Genomic DNA, 19,772 nt, shown 5'->3' with positions numbered 1-19,772 from the left:
TAGATATAAATTAGATGAGCTCAGTTTTGAAGATGTTGTTTATTTAGGCTTCGTAAGCCTCCTTTTCTAGTAAATAGAACCGTTAACCCGGTTCAACTAGACTACTATTGATATTTATCAATTGTTATGCTTTCTTTAACTATTCTATTGTATCAGGCCTTCGTAGTCGCAATACATATATCAGGACCGTCTTACAATGGAGATCTTGCTTGAGCCTAGACTGAGACTTGCCATTTGATGTTACCCATCCCATTTTACTGGAAGCGCCATCTTTCGTTGTCTGTAGTGGCTCTCTGTAAAAATCTGTTATTCTAAGAACGTGTTGTTCGGTAGAGAGCAGGACACTGAGCGGCAGTGGTAAGCCGATTTGTGTTGGCTAGGTTGTCCCTGATGTGGAAAACCAAAAAAAAAAAAAAAAAATTTAAGCTTTTAAGTGATTCTCATTGAGCTAAGGTCATAAATGATAATGCCGCAGTCGAAGCTCACATTCACACTAAGTAGCAGGCTCAACTGACGCACGCCTTCCCTGAAAAGCTTTTTCAACTTATCCTGCCAGAAATGGGGGGTCTTTCAAAGTAAGGTACTTCGACCTAGATCATCATTTGTTGAACCTCATAAGCCACTCTTGAGCAACGTGTTCTCTCCGTACATAGCACAAGTGTCCTAAGCTGCTTCGCCAACGGTCGAGCCCTACTAAAAAAAGAAACTAGATACCGTAGATGTACTTTTTTTTCTTGCTAGAACGTTCATCTTCCAGCGGTGACCGTGACATCCGATTTGCTTCCGAACACAAAAGACAACAACAGGGTTTTTGTGCAAACACAGCACGCTCAGATGGCTCGCCACAAGAGCGGCGCAGCGCGAATAGTAGGAACCTTCAACCTAACATACATATTTAGACATACTCGTTGGGAGTCTATGGATACATGTGATCTTGGCTATGATAGGCCACTCACAATATGTGCGAACGTGTAGAAACGATTGACGAGTAGATCAAGGGTATGTGCCAATGGCGTTTGGTAAACTGTTTCCAGAGGTGGTGATGGCGGAGGGCGCAATAAATTTTCCACAATCAGGGGAAATTGGAATGGAATATTAGTGACATTTCTTTCTTTAGCAAGCTATGCGTTAGGCAGAAACAGGCAGCCCGGCGGCAGGCAAATCCATCCAGTTCGCCTCAGTCCCGACAGAAGTGCACAGAAAAGTTAACGTACGTTAGCACTTTACTCAGAAAAAAAGAGGTACTCTATACGGAGTATTTGACGAAAAGCAAAGAAGAGATAAATGACTAAAAGTTTACTCCAGTGTGTATACTGTGTAGTCACTCCGAAGCGACACAGAACAGTGAAGCATTATCCTGAAAGTGACCAAAGCTTGATCGTCTGTTCAAGTTTTCAAACTGGTTACAGGCGACAAATAGGATATTGACTTTCGAAGGAATCCTACCACTTGAGTACGGTCTATGCAAACTATACTTGCCGAGGTTTGTTAAACAGGAAGCAAAACGTTCAGTAATCAATGAAGTCGTAGTAACTTTCTGTGCCGCTTATGGATGTATCATATCATCATTTCAATTCAGGAAAGAAGATTTCTGGTAAAAAAAAACGTCAAGAAGCATCTGTTCCAGTGCAAATGTTTAGGATTTGTAACCGTTGATTTATTTCTTGCTAACCGCGAGGTCATATCTTGCTATAATCTTAACGATAGTTTTTCCTGTCTAAATAGAATGCAACTATTCAATATCAGAACGAGACCGATGTATACAGTGTTAAAAGAAGATATCTTAATTATAAAGCGTAATTATAAAGTACGCATATAACGACGAGCTGCTCTAAGGATTTATAAAATAAGCTCATCACCAAAATTGGCTTAATACATGTCCTGACGACAGGGGCGGGAGATTTGACGACGAGGAATTCTAAGTGGTCATATGACGATATGCCTTGTCTGCATCCAGCGATCATAGCACTCCAACGGGGAAGCCAGTCATTCAAACAGCTTATCTGAATCCGTAGACTCGTTCTGTGAACTCGCGCTGAAAATCGTCAAGAGAAAATATCGAAAGCATTAATTTGAAGTTACTCTTTCATCATTTAGCAGAGAGTAAAGCTCCGAACCATTAGCTGCGAAAAGGACCGGCGTTAGGATCTGGCTATTTGTAAATTTGATTAGGAGCTAATGATCAGAACGTTACTGCCACATTAGTGCTAAAACAAATCACCCTTCTATTTATTGGCATCCGTAAATAATCACTTACCTAATATGCCAACGATGTCATCCATTTATGACGCGTAAACAACATTTGTGGTTGTTCCTTCTGTTAAAATATGATGGGCCTCCACCTTAGGCCTGCTCTCGCCTTACAGAATTAGTAAATCATAAAAAGGCTGGCCATAGAGGCACTCTTGAAGAGTGCGTACGTGTATTGCTCTTTGGATGTTGAGGTATGATACGGATTCCAGTTACGATCATCTTCCGTGCCTGCTCATCGCCTTCAAATAATTCAGCGACTGGTATGGCCCCGATTGAGTTTGAAAAAAAAATAATAAACTTTAATTATTACATAGGCAGAAACCAGTGCGACACAGAGCGTATCAAGGATGTACAACACTCTAAGGCTATAAGTATATACAGGGAAATAGAAGCGTCTCAAGAACACGGGTTTTCCTGTTACCCCAGCTTAATAGAGTTTTCCGAACGTCTATCACAGAGTCCTTAGGTTAACTACTAGTGTTCGTCCGCAATTCTTTCTTCAAGTCTTCTAACATTCCATCACTGCTTAGCCCAGGTTCACTTGCGATGTGTTTCTTAGTCTGAAAGCAAATGCATATTGATGTCAGAGTCTCTATACGACGATTTCTGTCGTGCAACTTCAGATGATTAGGGAATACCACGGCGTCAGCTTCAGGTCGAGTCAGTCGAGTGAACAGTAAAAAGTTAGCACATCGTTATGTTAGGTACGATCAAGCATGGACGGAGTCATTTGCTCTGTATCAAATGCCATTTTTTGCTGTTGTCCCTTGCTTTTGCTTGAGGATATAAGGGAGGCCTGTCGACGAGCAGACAAATGAGGTAATCCAACCTATAACGACTACGGGTCGTTATTCTAGCAGAGAGCAAATGAGCACTGGCTAACTGATTAGTGGTCGTTGACCATGACTGGTCTTACATAAGTAAAGGTAAAGTCTCAGAAATAGAAAATTTCTGTACGGTAACGTTTCGAATGCTGCCACAGGCCTTCGTATCAGCCACATTTTATTTTGTTATAAACGAGCGTAAAAAGGGGAAGATGCGGAATGCTGGGATGATTCTGGTTTGCATGTTTACCTACTAAAATACAACGACGCCTATAGTAATTTACATATAGATTTCTTTTTCAGTACAATATTGGATATCATTAGTGAAGCCGACGAGTGAAATAATGATGTTGATTATCAAAAGACGGTCGTCGGGTTATTAGCTATCAAAGTTACTTCAATCTAAATTTAGTTCCCTTGCATCTGCTAGAAACCCCCTTTGTCGTGTTGGTTCCCTTTGCGTACATCGTCACAACAGCCAACACCGTCGTATACAAAAAAAACATCTTTCGAATTTCTCACACAAGGCATATTCAATATTCGGATATATCTACACAGTTATAATACTTTTAGTTAATAACGTATCACCTTAATAACGTATCGTATTCTATGACCTAGGTATTTGATCCTATTCAAGCATTTTCGCTTTACGGCTGCTTGCCGATAGCCAAGTTGAGCAAAAATTCTCGATGTGTGATATAAAGCGCTTCCGGCTTCAGTTACACGAAACGTTTTAAATGATAGGTATTTTGGGAATTTTTTTGGGAATTTTGCCAGAGGTGGTTCACATCCGTATGGGAAGAGAGAGCTTACAAGAAAATCTCGCATCTCGACTTGGTCAGTGTCAAATCGTCTCATGCAAAATCTAAGAGAGCTGAATCTGAAAGTATACGACTGCGAGAGCTGTAAGCGTAAATCAGTTTTTACCTAATTACACAATACAAAAGAACATCTGAAAACAGAATAAACACCGACAGTTATTTTAATACACTTCTGGTATATCCTAAATAAGTGTTCTATTAATACTTGGAGTGAAGGTAAAATCGTCAAGATCCTCAACGGTTCCAGTTGGAAAGGTTATTCAACGACGGGAAGTGCTTCAAGCATTGCTTGACGACTGACATTTTACAATGTTATGGTTCTAAAAAAATATATTATTACGGGCGACGTTATCCCATTCCGGGTATTTCGTTTAGACCCGCGTGTCAAGCTCAACTTAAAGATCTTGTATATTTAATAGTCAACTATTAAGAAAATACAGTTCAAATTACTTACAGCTAGGGATTAGTACCGCACAAAAGTTGAAGGACAGCTTTCAGACGACCCAATCATTTTAGCAAACGTCGTTGTGTACATATCGTGATGCTAATTGAAACTACCCTGCATCCAGGAACCCTGCTAGACATCCTGAGGTAAAAGTGATGACATGGTTTTGACAAGGTAACAACAGAGAAGACATTGATCATGTTAGCAGGTCGAAGGAGCAAACTATTCGTTAACCGTTTCGTCTTTGCCGCCGCTTTCGTATCCCATCCTTATCTCTGTTTTCTCAATTTCCGTGCTTCCTGCTTCCTCATGGCTGTCGCAGACATCTTTTGTACCGTTTTTTAAACCGGCATTGATAGGGATACTACTTTTTCAGCATCATTTTACAGCACGGCTTTTTGCTGAATAACTGCAGGTCTACTGCAGCTGATATTGGAATGGAGTTTTGGATGATGACTTTGGCAGTAATAGCTACTACCAACATCTACTGCTACCGCAGCACCTAAATCTGCACTACGAACAACATAGACCGATGCGGTTCCGAAAAATGTAACCGGCCCTTACGAGGTAGCTTTTGTCGTGCCCATATATGCAGCCGGAACAGAAGCAAGCTGGTCTATAGAGCGCTCTCGACTGAATCGAACTACTCGAGTGGTATGGTGTTTCATGGAATACGTGCCTGCTCCCTGATAAATTGAATCGCTGCTCCCTTCCCTTCAGCTCCTTCATCTTGCCCCAACCACTTCATTCCTCAGGCCAAACTTTGTAGGAGCATCAATCCAAAGGATACTCACTGTTGCCAGTCAGCGCCACTGGTGGCAGCCATAGCAGTAACGCCACGCGACCCCTCGTGGACTTTGCTCCCTCGTCTGCGCCCTGTTCATCATTGCTCGTATAGAGTTGTCGTTTATACACAGACCTGCCGCGTATTACGGCCGGTAGCTAAATGCGCTCGAAGTATGGCAAGCTACAGGCGTTAAGCCGCACTTCTTTTCCTTGGGCGCAGGCTTTGATAACATCAGCTGGTTTTCATCTAGTTACTGCATTAGGAAAACATGATCAGGATGATCTACACACAATATCGTAGGACACTGTACAATAACGATGCTGTAGACGCATCATACTACAATTGGTTAGGAGCAGAGGCACATGCAGAGATATTATTATAAACATCAGGTCAATGCAAGGGAATTTATAGCACGCGCTCAGGTTCTACGCTGCCCTAACACTGAGCCTGCGTAGCTTTATATAATACTCTGTGCTGTGGTAGGATTCGTTAGAGAAAATCAATTTAGCGAAAAAACGATTATTTAGGGGGACGCGACCACTGCGAAATCTATTGAAAAGATATAGGTTGATGCTTTTGTCGTTTTGCGCTCGTTCTGTCGGCCGCTGATTTCGTCTTAATTCTATTCACCTTCTTTTTATGCTACGTGTAAGCTACATTTGAATTGTTTATGGTGTTTTCTGCTCTTCCAGTTGTGCTAAACATAAGAACCCGCTTACTATTATATATATACGACGTGGGCATGATGTATTTAAGAAAGAGCCTGGATGGTTTGTGCTACATAATAGACGTCACAATGAGAGTGAAGTAGTTACGTATTATGGGGCCAGAGATGTATACAGGAGATATTTTTGTTTTTCACAGTTTTTTTCCAGCGTCTTTGTTATTCCTTATAAATTGTTCTTGGAGTTGACAAAACAGAGTGCGAATGGATGCGAGGCCTGTCGGTCGCAATGATAGCTAGTACATTGAACTAGAAGGAATCGCATAATTTTTATTGATATTCCACACACTTCTGTTCTACGACGGATGACTCAAAGCGGAACCCTTATCCCAGTCTGGTCCACTCATTACTTGAATGAAAACTTTAGCTCAGAGGCGGCCGTAGCAGAAGCAGCCGAGCAGGTCAAGTTACCTCCCCATAGCTTACCGTTTGAGCTTTTATTATGTGAATCATCAGCGAGGCCTCACAGATAAAACAATTTCTGTATTGTAGCCGTAGACTCCGCTTTTCTGTCATTACGAGAACACGTTAAATAATAATCAGCGACTCCTTTTAAGTGACTCTTTCTTAACAAATTAGGCGAACATTAAAATATAGTAATTGTACGAGTTGTAACGCACAACTCTTTCGATCATTTCGCAGGTTAGAAATGTGCCTGCAGATGGGTAATGTGCGGGCCATCCTTTCAGATAAGTTTTTTTTAACCCAAAGTCCTTTGCTTCAAAGGACACACGGTCAGTTAAAGATCCACACCACGTGAAAATCCGCTTTAAGTTCACGTCGCGCTAGGCTATGGATTTTTGTATCATTTTTGTTTTGCAGCCTGCGCTGTGTATATTTGTTTCCTTTACGCATCTCAATATGTGTTTTTCGCATCCTACTTTAAACTTTTCCAAAAGTGACGATTTTACTTTCGATGTTGTTCTCAGACACGTAATTTCCAAGTTGCCTCCCAAATACCTCAGTAGATAACACCAAACTATTACAGAACCCATGTTGGATATAAACCTTGAAAGGCGATTTGTTTTATACGTCGGTCGTCATTTCGATGTAATTAGTGTACAATAGTGGACATTACAGCATAACATACAACGATTCCGTTAGAAATCGTCTAAGGAGCTAAAGATTTTGTCGTATTGCAGTATCAAAAATAATATCGACTGCCGTAGGAAATCAGCGGCGGCGAACTTGTTTAACTTTATTTGAATTCTAAATTTGCTAAAATTAGCACCAGTTTACGGGGACAATGTACCTCGTACGCTAACTATATCTCTGGAGTGGCTTGTAAAGCCTACACGCGACGAAATTACAATGCCACGATACTACGGAGAAGCTATCCAGAGGCACTGAATGAAAATGACAATAACGAAAAGTGTCGTCGCAAACCTGCGCTGCTAGTATAAATGCAGTGCCGAGAAAATTGCTCAATTCAGCTGAGATAGATTGCTCCATCCTTTGTCCTCAGCGTCGTCACCCCAGAGATTCTCTTAGCTTCTGTTCCTTGGCTTCGCTTCCTGTTCATACCTCAGTGTATGTGGCCACCAAGACCATAAAGCTTCGTGTCTACGAGGACTACGAGTCACAGCAATGTTGATAGAGTAGAATTTCTCGAGTATCAAGGGCACTGCGCACAGAAATCTCTCAAGAATATTTTTGATCAGACTGAAGATCCATGGCAGTTTTCTTCAATCCTGTACATTGACAAAACCGACTTTAAAACTACACAAAAAACTGAAACAAAATATTTATCTGAACGAATAATGAGACAATAATGCCATTCGGTAGTTAGTGGTTTGATCATCACGGTCAGTTAAATCACTCAGAAACGTCTGTTATTCATACATGCACAAATAGAGGACACGTTCGGAGATGAGCAGACACCTACAACACGAAAGAGAGACGCCGAACACTGCTCTCATTTTACCTCCAACACGCATAGTTATGTCCGATATGTTTGTGAGTCTGGTAATGAATGCTGGAGTGTAGTCATTGTCGGCGTTACCATTATTTTTGAACGTAACACTACTGCTGCCGTATTACGTAGCACCGCGAAGAATAGACCGGATCGCCTTTGCGTGCTGCCCCGCTCCCTTACTTCACTGGCCTATTCAACTCCTGGCACAGCTTAGGAACTTCGCTGACTGCGATTCCTGACAGCCTGGTTTAAGTGATAATGTTTACATTAGTGCGAGCGTAGTGACAAAGTTAAAAGAGAGAGAGAGAGAGAGAGAGAGAGATAAAGTGAGTGTTCGTATTTGGCGGAATATTTTATAGAATTCCTCGTGAGAGAAACTGGCTAATGCCTGGCCACCTAATAGGCTTTATCAAGTGCTATGGGCGATCCAATACACAATAATTGATAGAATAAGTTTAGCTCGTTTTAAGCCATAATGACTGCGGAATAACTTTTCTTTAGCTCAAATGTATCAATATTCGATGCTTTTAAGTTAGATCTGAAACGACAAAATTATAGAGGAATCGAGGATGCCTATCATCTTTAAGTTAAAGGCAAATTGATTTCTTTCGCTCGACCAAGTTCTTCGGCATTAAAGTACAGCTACGGGTGATCTAGCAGTATTTGACTGTCAATTAACGCTCCAGTTACTTATATAAGCGCACAGGTAGCCGGCCTGCGGGAGAGAGTGCAAACCGTTAAAGATCATCTGCTGCTGACACTAAGTACATAATTGCTTCTTCAATATGGAGATGTCACCATCCACCCAGTAAGCGTATATTTTCGGTCTCATTTTACTATTTTTTGCCATTCATTGCTTGCCAGACACATCACCCAAAAAACGTACCTGAAGGCAACACCGCCATATCCTGTTAGGGACGAAAAAACTGGGGGGGGGGGGGAGAGAACAACAACAAGTAGTTCCTTTTACCCTTAGCTAAACCAGTGTTCTCGTCTCGCAGCCGTTGAAAGGGGTTCCCGGATATGCAGCTGCCTAGGTAGAGGCGCAATATATTGAAATATTAATATAATCAACCTTTTACTATATTAAAATTGAGAAGCGGGCACGAGCGCCTTCACGTGGCTTTGACCCGCCTTCACAACGCAATTCTAGCAGAAACAACTGCAGGATGAAAGACTACTTAGACGTTAACCTTTGCCAGCAAAATAGGTTTGCTTAGCGACCGTGAACATTTGTGAGATTTGGCAGCAGTTTTCATGCAAGCTAGTATTACGTAAATTTGGGTGACCGCACCTTTTCCTTCATACAATACACTAACAAATATGGATCATTAATACCAAACATAATTTTTTTTTAGATTCTGCCAAAATTTGTGAAGCATTAAGGCTGATACTCTAGTCATGGAAAAAAAAAAGTCTTAATTCTGTTACCAGCATAGTAAAACGTGGCGCTTGGCTTAGTTTAAATACGAACATGAAAGTCAGCTAAACCATTGGTTTTTGGCTCTGATTTTAATAGAACTAGCATATGTGTATCGATGCGTGAATTCAATAAATTTAACAAAAAAGTACAACGAACTGCGTGAGTAAACTAAATTTGAATTACCATTCAATGTGTTATTACATTGTACATCTGTTTTGTGTCTCCATGACTTACCTACAATGAAGTGGACGTGAATGAGAAAAACCCAGATTCGATCGCGTTCTTGCATTCACGTTTCGAATAAAACTAAATAATAATTAAATCAGTACATATTTTGTATTTCTGATGGTACACGGTGCGTTATATTTATGTTTGACTAATGTTTTCTTTCATTTTCAATTCAATTTAAATTCAGTAATTTTTAGAAGAGAAGTAAAATGCCAGAACGTGACGCTCACGGATCACTCAGTATATAACGAAACTGCTCACCTTAGCGACCTGTAACTAATATTTCGATAGGAGCAATTTCAAGCGTTCCGTCGATATTGGTAGAGCGGGCGGTGGGTCTGAACAACGGCGTTGATCCAGCTAGCCTCTTGTTTGGATCAATGATAGCAGCGGCACCAACAATGAACCATGATACCTGGATCTTTTCCATGCGCAAATTATCATCATGCAATATGCAAGTACTTATTCCCTGCGACCACCGTGCGATCCAATTCGCACGCGCAGTCCGATAGCAATGGCACACGTGAACTAATCTGCTTATGCGACAACGGTGACAAGCTTGCATTCCGTCTTCGACGATGAAACGCACATGCAGAAAACTGTCTCTGAAATCGCTGATCATTGTCTTATTAATACGTAGTTGATCTAACAAGTCGAATATCAAGTTTGATTAGATATTCGAAACAGAACTCCGATTCAATTTGTAAAAGTATTCTGGCTGTTATGTGCTATTATGTATGTACAGATACTGAATTTAAACACACATACAAAAGTGGAAATTAAATGCTTTGTAGTTTTACTATAGCCTGTCTCTATTAGGTGTGTCGATATAGCCCTCTGAACGCTCATAATGTTATTAATGCTACTAAATATATAAAGCTATATGTTTTGTTCGAGTTGTTATAACGCACGAAACTCATTGCTGCAGATAGACCACAGCTCCTTTATTGTCAAATGCGGGCGTATCAAACAGCATTAAGGAATACATTATATTATGCAAGTATTGAGAATGTAACAATGACGGGTATTATTTTTGCGTCGTTTTAAGCAGACGCGTACACCAAATTATTGAAAGTGCGTTGGACGTTCCCTAGCCATACTGTGGGGCTAGCATCTTCACAAGAACATGTTGGCACCTCTCTATTGAACACAGTTCTATACGAATTTTCGTGTTGTACTTATCAAAACGAAAAATTTGCGTATATCTTATAGATATTCGAAACAACTGATATTTACATGCGGCAATTCCCTCTTACAAAAATATCTTTCATATCATTTAATGCCTATCGTTCAAAATTAGGCATTTAGACGGCACTTGTCGCTAAGCTCAATGGTTTTCCACCCGTTCCTGTCAAATATTCTTTAAGGCGTCGCAGCAGATGGCTCTGCTGAGAAGCTGACATAGCCACACTTGCAGATTGCCGCCATACACTTGCATACGACGTCTAGCAATGCGACGTCCAAAGAAGATCCCGATTCAACTCCTGGGGATCAAATGATTATCTGTAAAGAATAAAGCTTTTTCATTCTCTTTCTTCCGTTTTCCATTTCATCGTCCCTTTCTCCGTTTTCATCAGTTTTCTTTTGAGTTTGCTCTTTTCCTATGCCTCCTATTCGTTCGTCTAAGCTTTTAACACTGGCCAACCGCTCCTATTTGAGTCTATAACGTCATTCTATAGTGATCGTAGCATGATCAAATGTTTAGCTCAGGGAACCTTACGTAAGGAGTGAGAGTTAGCTGGGCGTCTTTTACGATTATCGTCGTCGGCGTTGCGGCCGGGCGCCAGCGGTAAAGACTAATGGAATGGAAAAGTGAAACAAAGGTTTGGTTAAACGCAAAGTTAATGTTCATCCAGTCTAACTTGTCGTTGAACACGTTGCAAAGCTTCCGTCGATAATGGGAGTTGCTAGGAACCTAGGAGCTACACCAACGTAGCGAACACCGTAGCCAGAACGCCTGGTTGTTGTCATGTTTGAATTTTCGCGCCCAAAGCGAACCACGACAGAATATTGGGTACAGATGAACTATTAGCGCCGCCTTGGGATTGCCAAACTACTCAGTTCTAATTGATGTGCTCATGGTGGGGAATACGTTTCTTACAGCTTTCAAAGACACGAAAAAAAGCTCACGGAGATTTTATAGAAAATGGACTACTATTATACTTACGTGAATTGTCTTGGGGTTTCGAACCGTCGGTTTTGGCAGCTGTAGACTATTTTAAATGGGAACCAATGGTTGAAATATCAGTCGGTCCCTGAGAAAATGAAGCGAGGCTAACAGGTATTATCGTTGCTCATGGTGGAGGTATGCTACTGATGCAGAGCATATAATAAGCCCTTTTATTAAAACGGTGTTTCAGAACAGCTCGCGTAGTCATTGCCGTAATTAGAGCTAAATCGGTTTATGCGACAGATAAGAAAATGTATATAGTTGTCAGGGTATGACGACCCGAAAAAAACCAAAACAGGCAAAACTAAATACAGGCAACTTAGTTAGCAAAATCGTATATAATGCTTCTCTAGTCCTACCTAAGAGTATTTAGTGTCTGAGAACTAAAAAATTAACTTTTATAAAAAATAATAATCGACCATATCGCGATTTTTTGTACTAATCAACGTCTGTTCGTGAACATAACGTTGGCATAATGGCAGCGCAGCTCGCTTTAATAATCCACAGTCAGCAAGAGATTAAATGACATTTATCTTAATTCTTTCAAGGTGCTTACTAAGTCAATCGCAAGTTATTAATTACTTCTTAAACTGCTAGCTAAAGTTTGGCATAAGTCTCCTGCTGATGACTTTTGATAAGTTATGTAGTTCCTAGGAGGCCACTCATTACCCCGATGGGCCGTAAACATCGTTTCGATATGGCAGGTCGCCAATGACATAATCACACATCGTAAATATAATTTTTAGACGCTTTACACTTGAAAGCAGGAAATTTTCTACTAACCTTTACGATATTTCCCAAACGTCTATCTTCGTTTGGGGTTTGCCTGCTTGATGTGAGGACAAAATGATAGGCGCTGCCGAAAAAGCGCAGAATGGGTTTGTTTGTGAACTTACCTTCAAATATAGCGTAGTTAGAGCCATCCTAACTTTTTAAGTTATGCATGAATTGCATTTTAAGGCAAACCATATATTGGCTACTCCGATCTGGTGAAAACGACTGTTAATATACGAGAAAATGATCGCCGTAGCGAAAAGAGTTGGTCCTTTAGAGGTGGCCCGAAAAGAATGATCAAATTCTATGCTATATGTTTATAAAGAGTTAGCCGTGAACTTCATTACAAATAAATTCGAAAGATATAAATGACTATAATACAGAGCTATTATTAATATGGTCATTATATGAACTGTTGAAATATTGTTCATTTATTAACAATTTTTGCCCTTTGGTGTAATAAAGGTAACCTGAAATTGCATTGCAATCTAAGTAGCTCTGGACGGCGGGTATTGCGTGAAACCGAAAAAAGCAACTTAGAACCAGAAAGTTGATGTGAACGCCTTAACAAAAAAGAGGGGCGCCTAAGACAATAATGGGCCTTTGCTCTTTGCGATGTAAGCTCAGTAAGTCAAGACTCCGTGCCCTCACAGTCGAAAACTGTTATAAATTTTTTATGAAAAATTGGTTTACGAAAATAATAAGTATTAAGACAACAAGACTATTTATAGATAAACTGAAATACTTTTCAATTATTTTTGCTAATAATACATGCAGATAGTGCCAACTAGTAGCATAAGGTGGGAGATACGATATTATCCGTCACTCGATTATAATGAGATGTGCGATTGGCCAAGTACTTTCATTTACTGCATGTCATTTAAAGTGAAGAATGTAATAGAATAGTAAATTTAATCATATGTATTAGGCGCCTATTTTCATCCACAAAATAATCCTTTTGTTGATTTCATATCATCACCAGCTGCGTTAGGATATAAAGAAAGCACTACACCGCCGAGAGTAAAAGACATTAAAAGGAACAAATAGGACACCAGCCTTAAAGCTTAACAAGTCGAACGATTTAGCCCCGTTTACCGAATTATCGCCTTGACGACGTTAAGGCCTAGGCTAGTGGGCCTAATAGAAACAGTAAACCGACTGTTGGCTTAGACAATTGCATTACACACATTTTTACAGCGGGAAAGTTGTATTTTGCTTTTTTTGTATTACCAATAGAGATTACTGTACAAAATTAAAGGTTGTTCGTGATGTAAAATAACAGGTCTGTACGAGGTACATACGGCCAACCTTACGAACGAAAATCGTTTATTTCTAAAAATGTGTTTCTTTCTTATCCCGTATCATTCAAACCTGTGTTTTTTCCTCATATAGAAATAGGTCATTTTTGTATCTGCCTATTGCTTTATGCTTATTTACGTCTGCGATTTGTTTTTCTTAGTAACCAGGTTTAGTGTGTGATCAGGAGTGTGATGTACTGATTTAGGAGCGAAGCTTCTGTTTATAACCAACCGCATGACTTCTATGTGTCAAAAGTTAAGTGCCTAGAGTTTTATCTCCGGAATCATTATAAGGCATCATCTCATATGAAAGATGCAACACAACAGCTTTACGTTGAGCCTCTTCATGTATGTCATGTCACAATATTTGCAAATCTCATTTCAATATATTGACCATTTTGATTTCGATAGAAATCTATAGCCTCCTGTCTAGACGTATATGTATCATATTTGCATTCCAAAAAACTTCGTTTTCGAACTCAAGTCCACGAAAACTATTCACTATTGGATCATACAGTTTGTATAAGCCCGTCTTTTGTGAATCACCGGTCATCCTGTAGTTCTAACTTAGTCTTTCTACCAAACTTCTTTTAGTAGCCGATTGTCCCAATCCACTTATTCGCCGTCTAACAAGATAAGGCATTTCGATGGAAATGGGCTTACCGTTCGCGTCAACCACGCTCAATGCACCGGGTCGCCCAAACAGACCGTCATTTTCGACATTTATTTAATTAATCTTTTGCTATTTTCCAATTTGTATAGACTGCCAACAAACAGATAATTCTAAAGCAGTAAATAAATCTACATACGGAAAACGGCATGCTCACTCATAGAGATTTTCTCAGGGAAAAAAATCTTTGCTTTAACACAAATCCTATACGGTTGCAGGTGTTTTATCATTATAAGAAATTATTGTATCCTCAGAATAACATGCGGACAACGTAACATTAAAGCTTATACATATATATTGTTATGAGATTAACACGGGTTGTAATTTCCATACTTATATGATACAAGCTGTCATTCCAAATAATAACCTAACGATAATATGAATAAGACAGTTAATTATGTTTTTTTGTTCCTTGTTTATAAAAATAGTTAGTATTTTATTTTCGATTAGCTTGAAAAATATGTACGAGTAACTAGCTGACTTGGTTGAACTAAAAAAATCAACGTAAAAGTATTCATTTTTGTAACGTAAAAATATTCATGTGTTCCTAAAACATTTGCTATTGCTTTGTGTCATCATCAATTTTATATCTGTCGAGTCCATATGCCAGCTTCGAATGCAGGATTATTTATGGTGGGTACATATACTTAGGTAAAATGTCGGGATCAGAAAACACACACAAACAATACGCAGATAATCATTTTTCTATTCCTATTTTACCTTTTTGCTATTACCGAACGTTTTGCGTTATTTTTATAGGAGTGGAATTTTTGCGTTGGGAAACAAAACAGCAAAAGCTACAAGGACATTAATTGCAGAAATTCGTCTCATATACCTAAAAACTGTTGGTATAACCAAGGATTTAGCTGGCTTTATCCAGGATAAAAGGTTACAAAAGAATACGGTGCCATTTAGCGAAGAAAAAACCCGATGGTTATCGATTAAAGAGGCTCACTGAGAATCTTGGTGCTACCCTATACAGTGAGAAATATTAACAGTGGCTAGGCAAGTAAACATTTTAAAAGCGCACATCTCTATTTCAAGAACCGCCCTACCTTCCATAAATTAGCGGGTATAAGGCTTTAAATATAGGGTAAGGTCACAGACGGTTCAAAATAAAAATTCGCAAGTAAGTACGGTCCTCAAGGCTTATGATTACCTCGCAGTTTACGATGCTTCGGCCCGTCTATCTAAGTGGATCACAGTAGTAGTGAATCTAATTATTTACAGTTAACTTTGTACTTGAAGAAGGAAAGGTTCGCGCCCTAGACGAGTTTTGTCGAATGCATAAGTGCCATCGCGCTGCCAGTGCCTTGATCTGCTTTTATCAAATTTCAAAAAGGGTGCCAAGATATCGAAACTATATATATGCGAACAGCCAATTGCTTGTGTTAGATAACTACCAGTTTCATGCCATAATCTGAGTTTAATAAGTATAATAATCTCGCACGACACTGACCATTCTATTTTACCGGAAATTATAAACAGAAATGATCTTCCATACATTCGACGAAGTAAAACGTTGGAATATATCCACAGATATTTTTTTAATATGTTTTAAATCCTACTGTAATCTACTCTGGCTTAATTTTCAACGCTCAACATTTGTCTAATTTTTTCAGTGACGCTTAGTTAGGTAAACTCTTCCTATTGTTAATGTCTTTTCGTATATTTGACACACGGAATTATGCATTGCCTCGACATTTACTGTTACTCTTGCCATTTCTAAGCTATGTTCTTCATGCGTGTGTTACTCCTGCGAGACACAGGTCTATATATGAAACGAGTGGTGCTTGAGGTCCCCTGTATACTACTTGTTTCTCGCTGAGCTACTATAAGTTCTTCCGTGGAGACAAAATGTCATATTTGCCAGTTCAGCTATTCGTTTGCCTATACCGTTATTCTCGGTCTCACTTATGTATGACTCTGTTACTCACATTACTGTTGGATGGCGGATGCGCGGCCGGCAAGTACTCGAACGTTGTGCATTGCTGTTCTACCAGCTGTTGTTTTGAGCAGCTGGGAGGTCACGTTGGCGATGCCCTTCTTTCGGAACGTGTCTTGTCCGAAACGGGATTGAGCAAGGAGGAGAATGGAACAAGCCGTCCCTAATTCAATGAACAGCGTATCTACAGGAAATCACGGACTCGACATTTCAGGAATGTATAGAGATCCCGTGACGCTCCTTGTCTTTCAAGTTGAACTAGCTGCAAAAATACGTGAAAAGGCGCGACAACAGGAGCGATATAGACTCTGCGGGAACGAAACGGCCGCTTAAGCTAAAATACGTTCCCACAAACAACAAATATATAGCTCTCGGCTATCTATCTAAATAGTACGAATTAGGTCAAAGTAAAAGGAAAAACGTAGACGGTTGATTAGGTCCCATTGTGCTCTACGGCTGCCAGTACGTGTAGTTCGAACGCCTGCTCTGCGAACGCTGTCTGTCCCTATTTTATTCTTCTGTACCTTAATGCCTAGCAATTAGCTACCAGCTGCCGGCCAATAGCCAACCAAACGAACGACCGTTCATCCGTCTATACCGTCATTCCCGTACAGGTTACCAGGAGGTCGTCTCATGCTGATACCCTGACCAAAAATCAGGATAGCTGGAAAATTTAGGTTGGTCTACAGAACACCCGCTTTGAAACGCTTCTAGAGCTTGAAGGTAATCCTGCGCTGACAGATTCCACTTGTTTCTCTCTCTAGCTGGTTCCCTTTTGCATGGCCCTCTCTGTCGGCCTCGTACATATGCAAATTCTCCCTCGTTCCCTTTTACTTTCTGGTCGGGTTTACCAATGTGCCGAAAGTTGTTCTTGGTTGTAGCGGCGGTGGTCATAGTAATGAGAGCCGTGTCAGGGAAATTTCAGCTCGACCGGATGTTCTAGCCCCTGCTGCCGTGGCTAAAGAAGGAAAACAAGTCTGGGTTTCTACCCGAACTCACCTGCCAACATTGAGTAGAAGAGCAAGCAGAAGCAAATCCCTAAAAACAATGTGGGCTTATAAAAAGGCGCCGTCATTATCAAAAAAGACTTTCAGAGTTAAAGACTACACTTTAAAAAAGTGAATATGGTAGTGTGTATGCTATGACGTGTGTCAACGGACAATGGATGGGCAAATGAATTGGGAAAACCGGCACGTAAAATGATTGCCGTAAAAAGATACACACTTGGGTGTGATTACAGTTCAGGCAATGTGAAATACTGAACTGTTAATAATGAGACCTATACTAAAGACAAAAGCAATGAGAAATATGCTAAGATTACTAGAATTTACATTTAATTTACATAGGACATTTAGTATTTAGATACTGTCTAAAGCTATCGATAATTTTAGCAACCGGAAGTGATTCGTGTTTGTATTGGATGTTGTTTTGGACGTTTTATAATGTTTCCGGGAACTAACGAGCAAATAGGTTAGCAGGAGGATAGCAGTTCCCAAGCTTAGAACCTTACATAAGGATGCTAAGACTGGGATCGGCCATAAACTTATACGTCTTTGTTTAATATTTGTGTAGATATCTGGCTACACATATTGTGTGTATGAAAAAGCTTTACGTTGAATTCGTAACGTGGTTGTATTGTTTTCGCTATCCTCTCATTGATTTGTTTCTAGCACGACGGATCCGGCGCAGATGACACGATCCATCGGTACTGGTGGAAACGGTGGACTAAACGTCAATGGTACTTCTCCTTCGTCGTCCTCTTCTATTTCTTATGGCAACGACGCGTTAGAAGATGTCAAGTCGACACTCTCCAAAAAAATCATGGCAAACACATCGCTTCTGCTCGACAGCCTCCTGTCCGAAGAGAACTATGACCGTCGAATACGGCCTGGATTCGGAGGTGAGCAACCGATTTCACAATTTACAGCTCGTCCATAAATTGCTTGTCAATTAGTGAAACTGAGAGATACACTTAACAGCTTAATACAGTCATTAGTCTATCCGAATATAAATATAAATACTGTATGAACTATATTTGTAGGATTTTAATAATATTGTTCAAGACACGTGAACATTTTCGGCTATTTTATTGCTATTTTTTCTTCGTTATATTAACGAAATGTTATATTGTTTGTATTATCTAATTGAAACATAAGTAATTTTTATCTGTTTTCAATGTCTTTTGCCCTTTTATCTTTCCAGTGTTTGTTCACTTCTGTGTCATCATTCCAAAGAGATTTTTCTTCTCTCTGCGCTTGTTGTCAATGAAGAGCGTTTTATTTAAAAGTCAGCCTCTAAAGATGGAGGTTTCAGGTAGAAAAAATGCATTTTTGACCTCATTTCGCCTTTGCTGAGGTCAGAAACTGCGTAAATGGCCTGTGATACTTGTGTTAGGCACAGCGAAGTTTTTATAACTAAGAGGACTGCTAGAACTGATTTGTTAGGTTCAAAGGTGGAATCTCTGACTCTGCGGATATACCTTTCCCGTTCGGAAGATTTTGGATGGCAAACAAGTCGTTAATCAGCCGAGATAGAGTGCGATTATCAGGATATTGTCAGGCATCTTAAATGTAGGGAACTTTAGCAGAAATGAAAAAGCTAAATATACCATGTACTCAGTGATGCGCCTAAGGAAACAAAGGTTTTCATTTACTCTCAACATCTCGCCCGACAGCGGACAACACCCAGCTATAATGGCAGGTTTCTTCATAAAATTGTCACTAGTAACCAAAAAGTGGTGTTTCGACATCGATATAAAGCAGAGAACGAAAAGAGTATACCCGGGAAATACGCCTAAGCACAGAGCCAGATATCCACCTTGAAAAAACGATGATTTGAGCATGGTAATACTGGCAGGATCTGGTACACTGGCAAGTGCTCGCTGAAAACAGCATGGATAACAGGCCTAAACGCGTCATTGAACGAGGCTATCCAATAGAAAAGACCCGAGCGACAATACCAGTTCTCACATGGAAAATATTACGAAAGCTGTCCTAAGAAAGCATGAGCGAAAGTCTCCTTTGCACCCACTATATTCCTCAGACCGAATCACCACAAATAATCAACTTTCCCGATCAAGTTCATAGCTGTGTATCTGAATATAAAAGCCGTTTATAAAGAATGTTTTAAAAGCTGACTAAACCTATGTTTCAACACTAGACCTGAACATCTCTGGCGAGAAATGATAAGTGGATTAAAAAGATGGGAGAAAGTCGTATAGAGTAACGGCAGATAAAAAATAAATTAATTTCTTACTAGAATTTAAGTGAAACGCCGCATTTCTGTTCGGCAAAAAATGAAAATGACTTGCATTTTCTTTTTTTTTTTTACATTTAATACAAAAGAATCTGCCCATGCGAGTCCATCCCTCTGAAAATTATCTAAAAAAGATACTTTTATTTGAAAAAATATTTTCTAATATAAATAATTTCACTATGTTTTAGAAATAAATTTTCCTATTTATATATGAACTTAACTAACCAATGACCTATCAAT

General features: G+C 39.7%; 1 protein-coding gene and 1 long non-coding RNA gene across 11 annotated transcripts in view; one reads left to right on the top strand and one right to left on the bottom strand.

Annotated features, from left to right (window-relative positions):
• LOC111249930 (gamma-aminobutyric acid receptor subunit alpha-6-like) overlaps positions 1-19,772 on the top strand; it is a 126,650-nt gene that overhangs the window by 48,725 nt on the left and 58,153 nt on the right. For 5 of the 7 annotated variants that reach the window (XM_086980381.1, XM_022804406.2, XM_086980396.1 and 2 more), the window contains one exon: positions 17,948-18,177. In XM_086980381.1, coding sequence (XP_086836507.1) covers positions 17,948-18,177 — 230 coding nt within the window. Of the gene's footprint in view, positions 1-11,427; positions 11,702-17,947; positions 18,178-19,772 lie in introns of those variants that run through there. The other 2 variants (XM_086980397.1, XM_086980398.1) reach the window with 2 other exon arrangements.
• On the bottom strand, positions 1,619-9,632 carry LOC111249945 (uncharacterized). Of its 4 annotated transcripts, none has more exons than XR_015321346.1 (5): positions 7,379-9,632; positions 4,353-4,484; positions 2,675-2,813; positions 2,258-2,510; positions 1,619-2,035 (listed from the first exon to the last, which is right to left on the bottom strand). It is a non-coding gene; the product is annotated as an uncharacterized LOC111249945 (long non-coding RNA). The 4 variants fall into 4 exon arrangements; XR_015321342.1 differs by having other exon boundaries at positions 7,241-9,631; XR_002673135.2 differs by lacking the exon at positions 4,353-4,484 and having other exon boundaries at positions 7,241-9,627.

Source organism: Varroa destructor, unplaced genomic scaffold (assembly GCF_002443255.2).
Source record: "Varroa destructor unplaced genomic scaffold, Vdes_3.0 BEIS01000001.1, whole genome shotgun sequence".
Taxonomy (NCBI): domain Eukaryota; kingdom Metazoa; phylum Arthropoda; class Arachnida; order Mesostigmata; family Varroidae; genus Varroa; species Varroa destructor.
The sequence above is the reverse complement of the archived record's forward strand: the minus strand, read 5'-3'. Positions and strand labels throughout refer to the sequence as shown.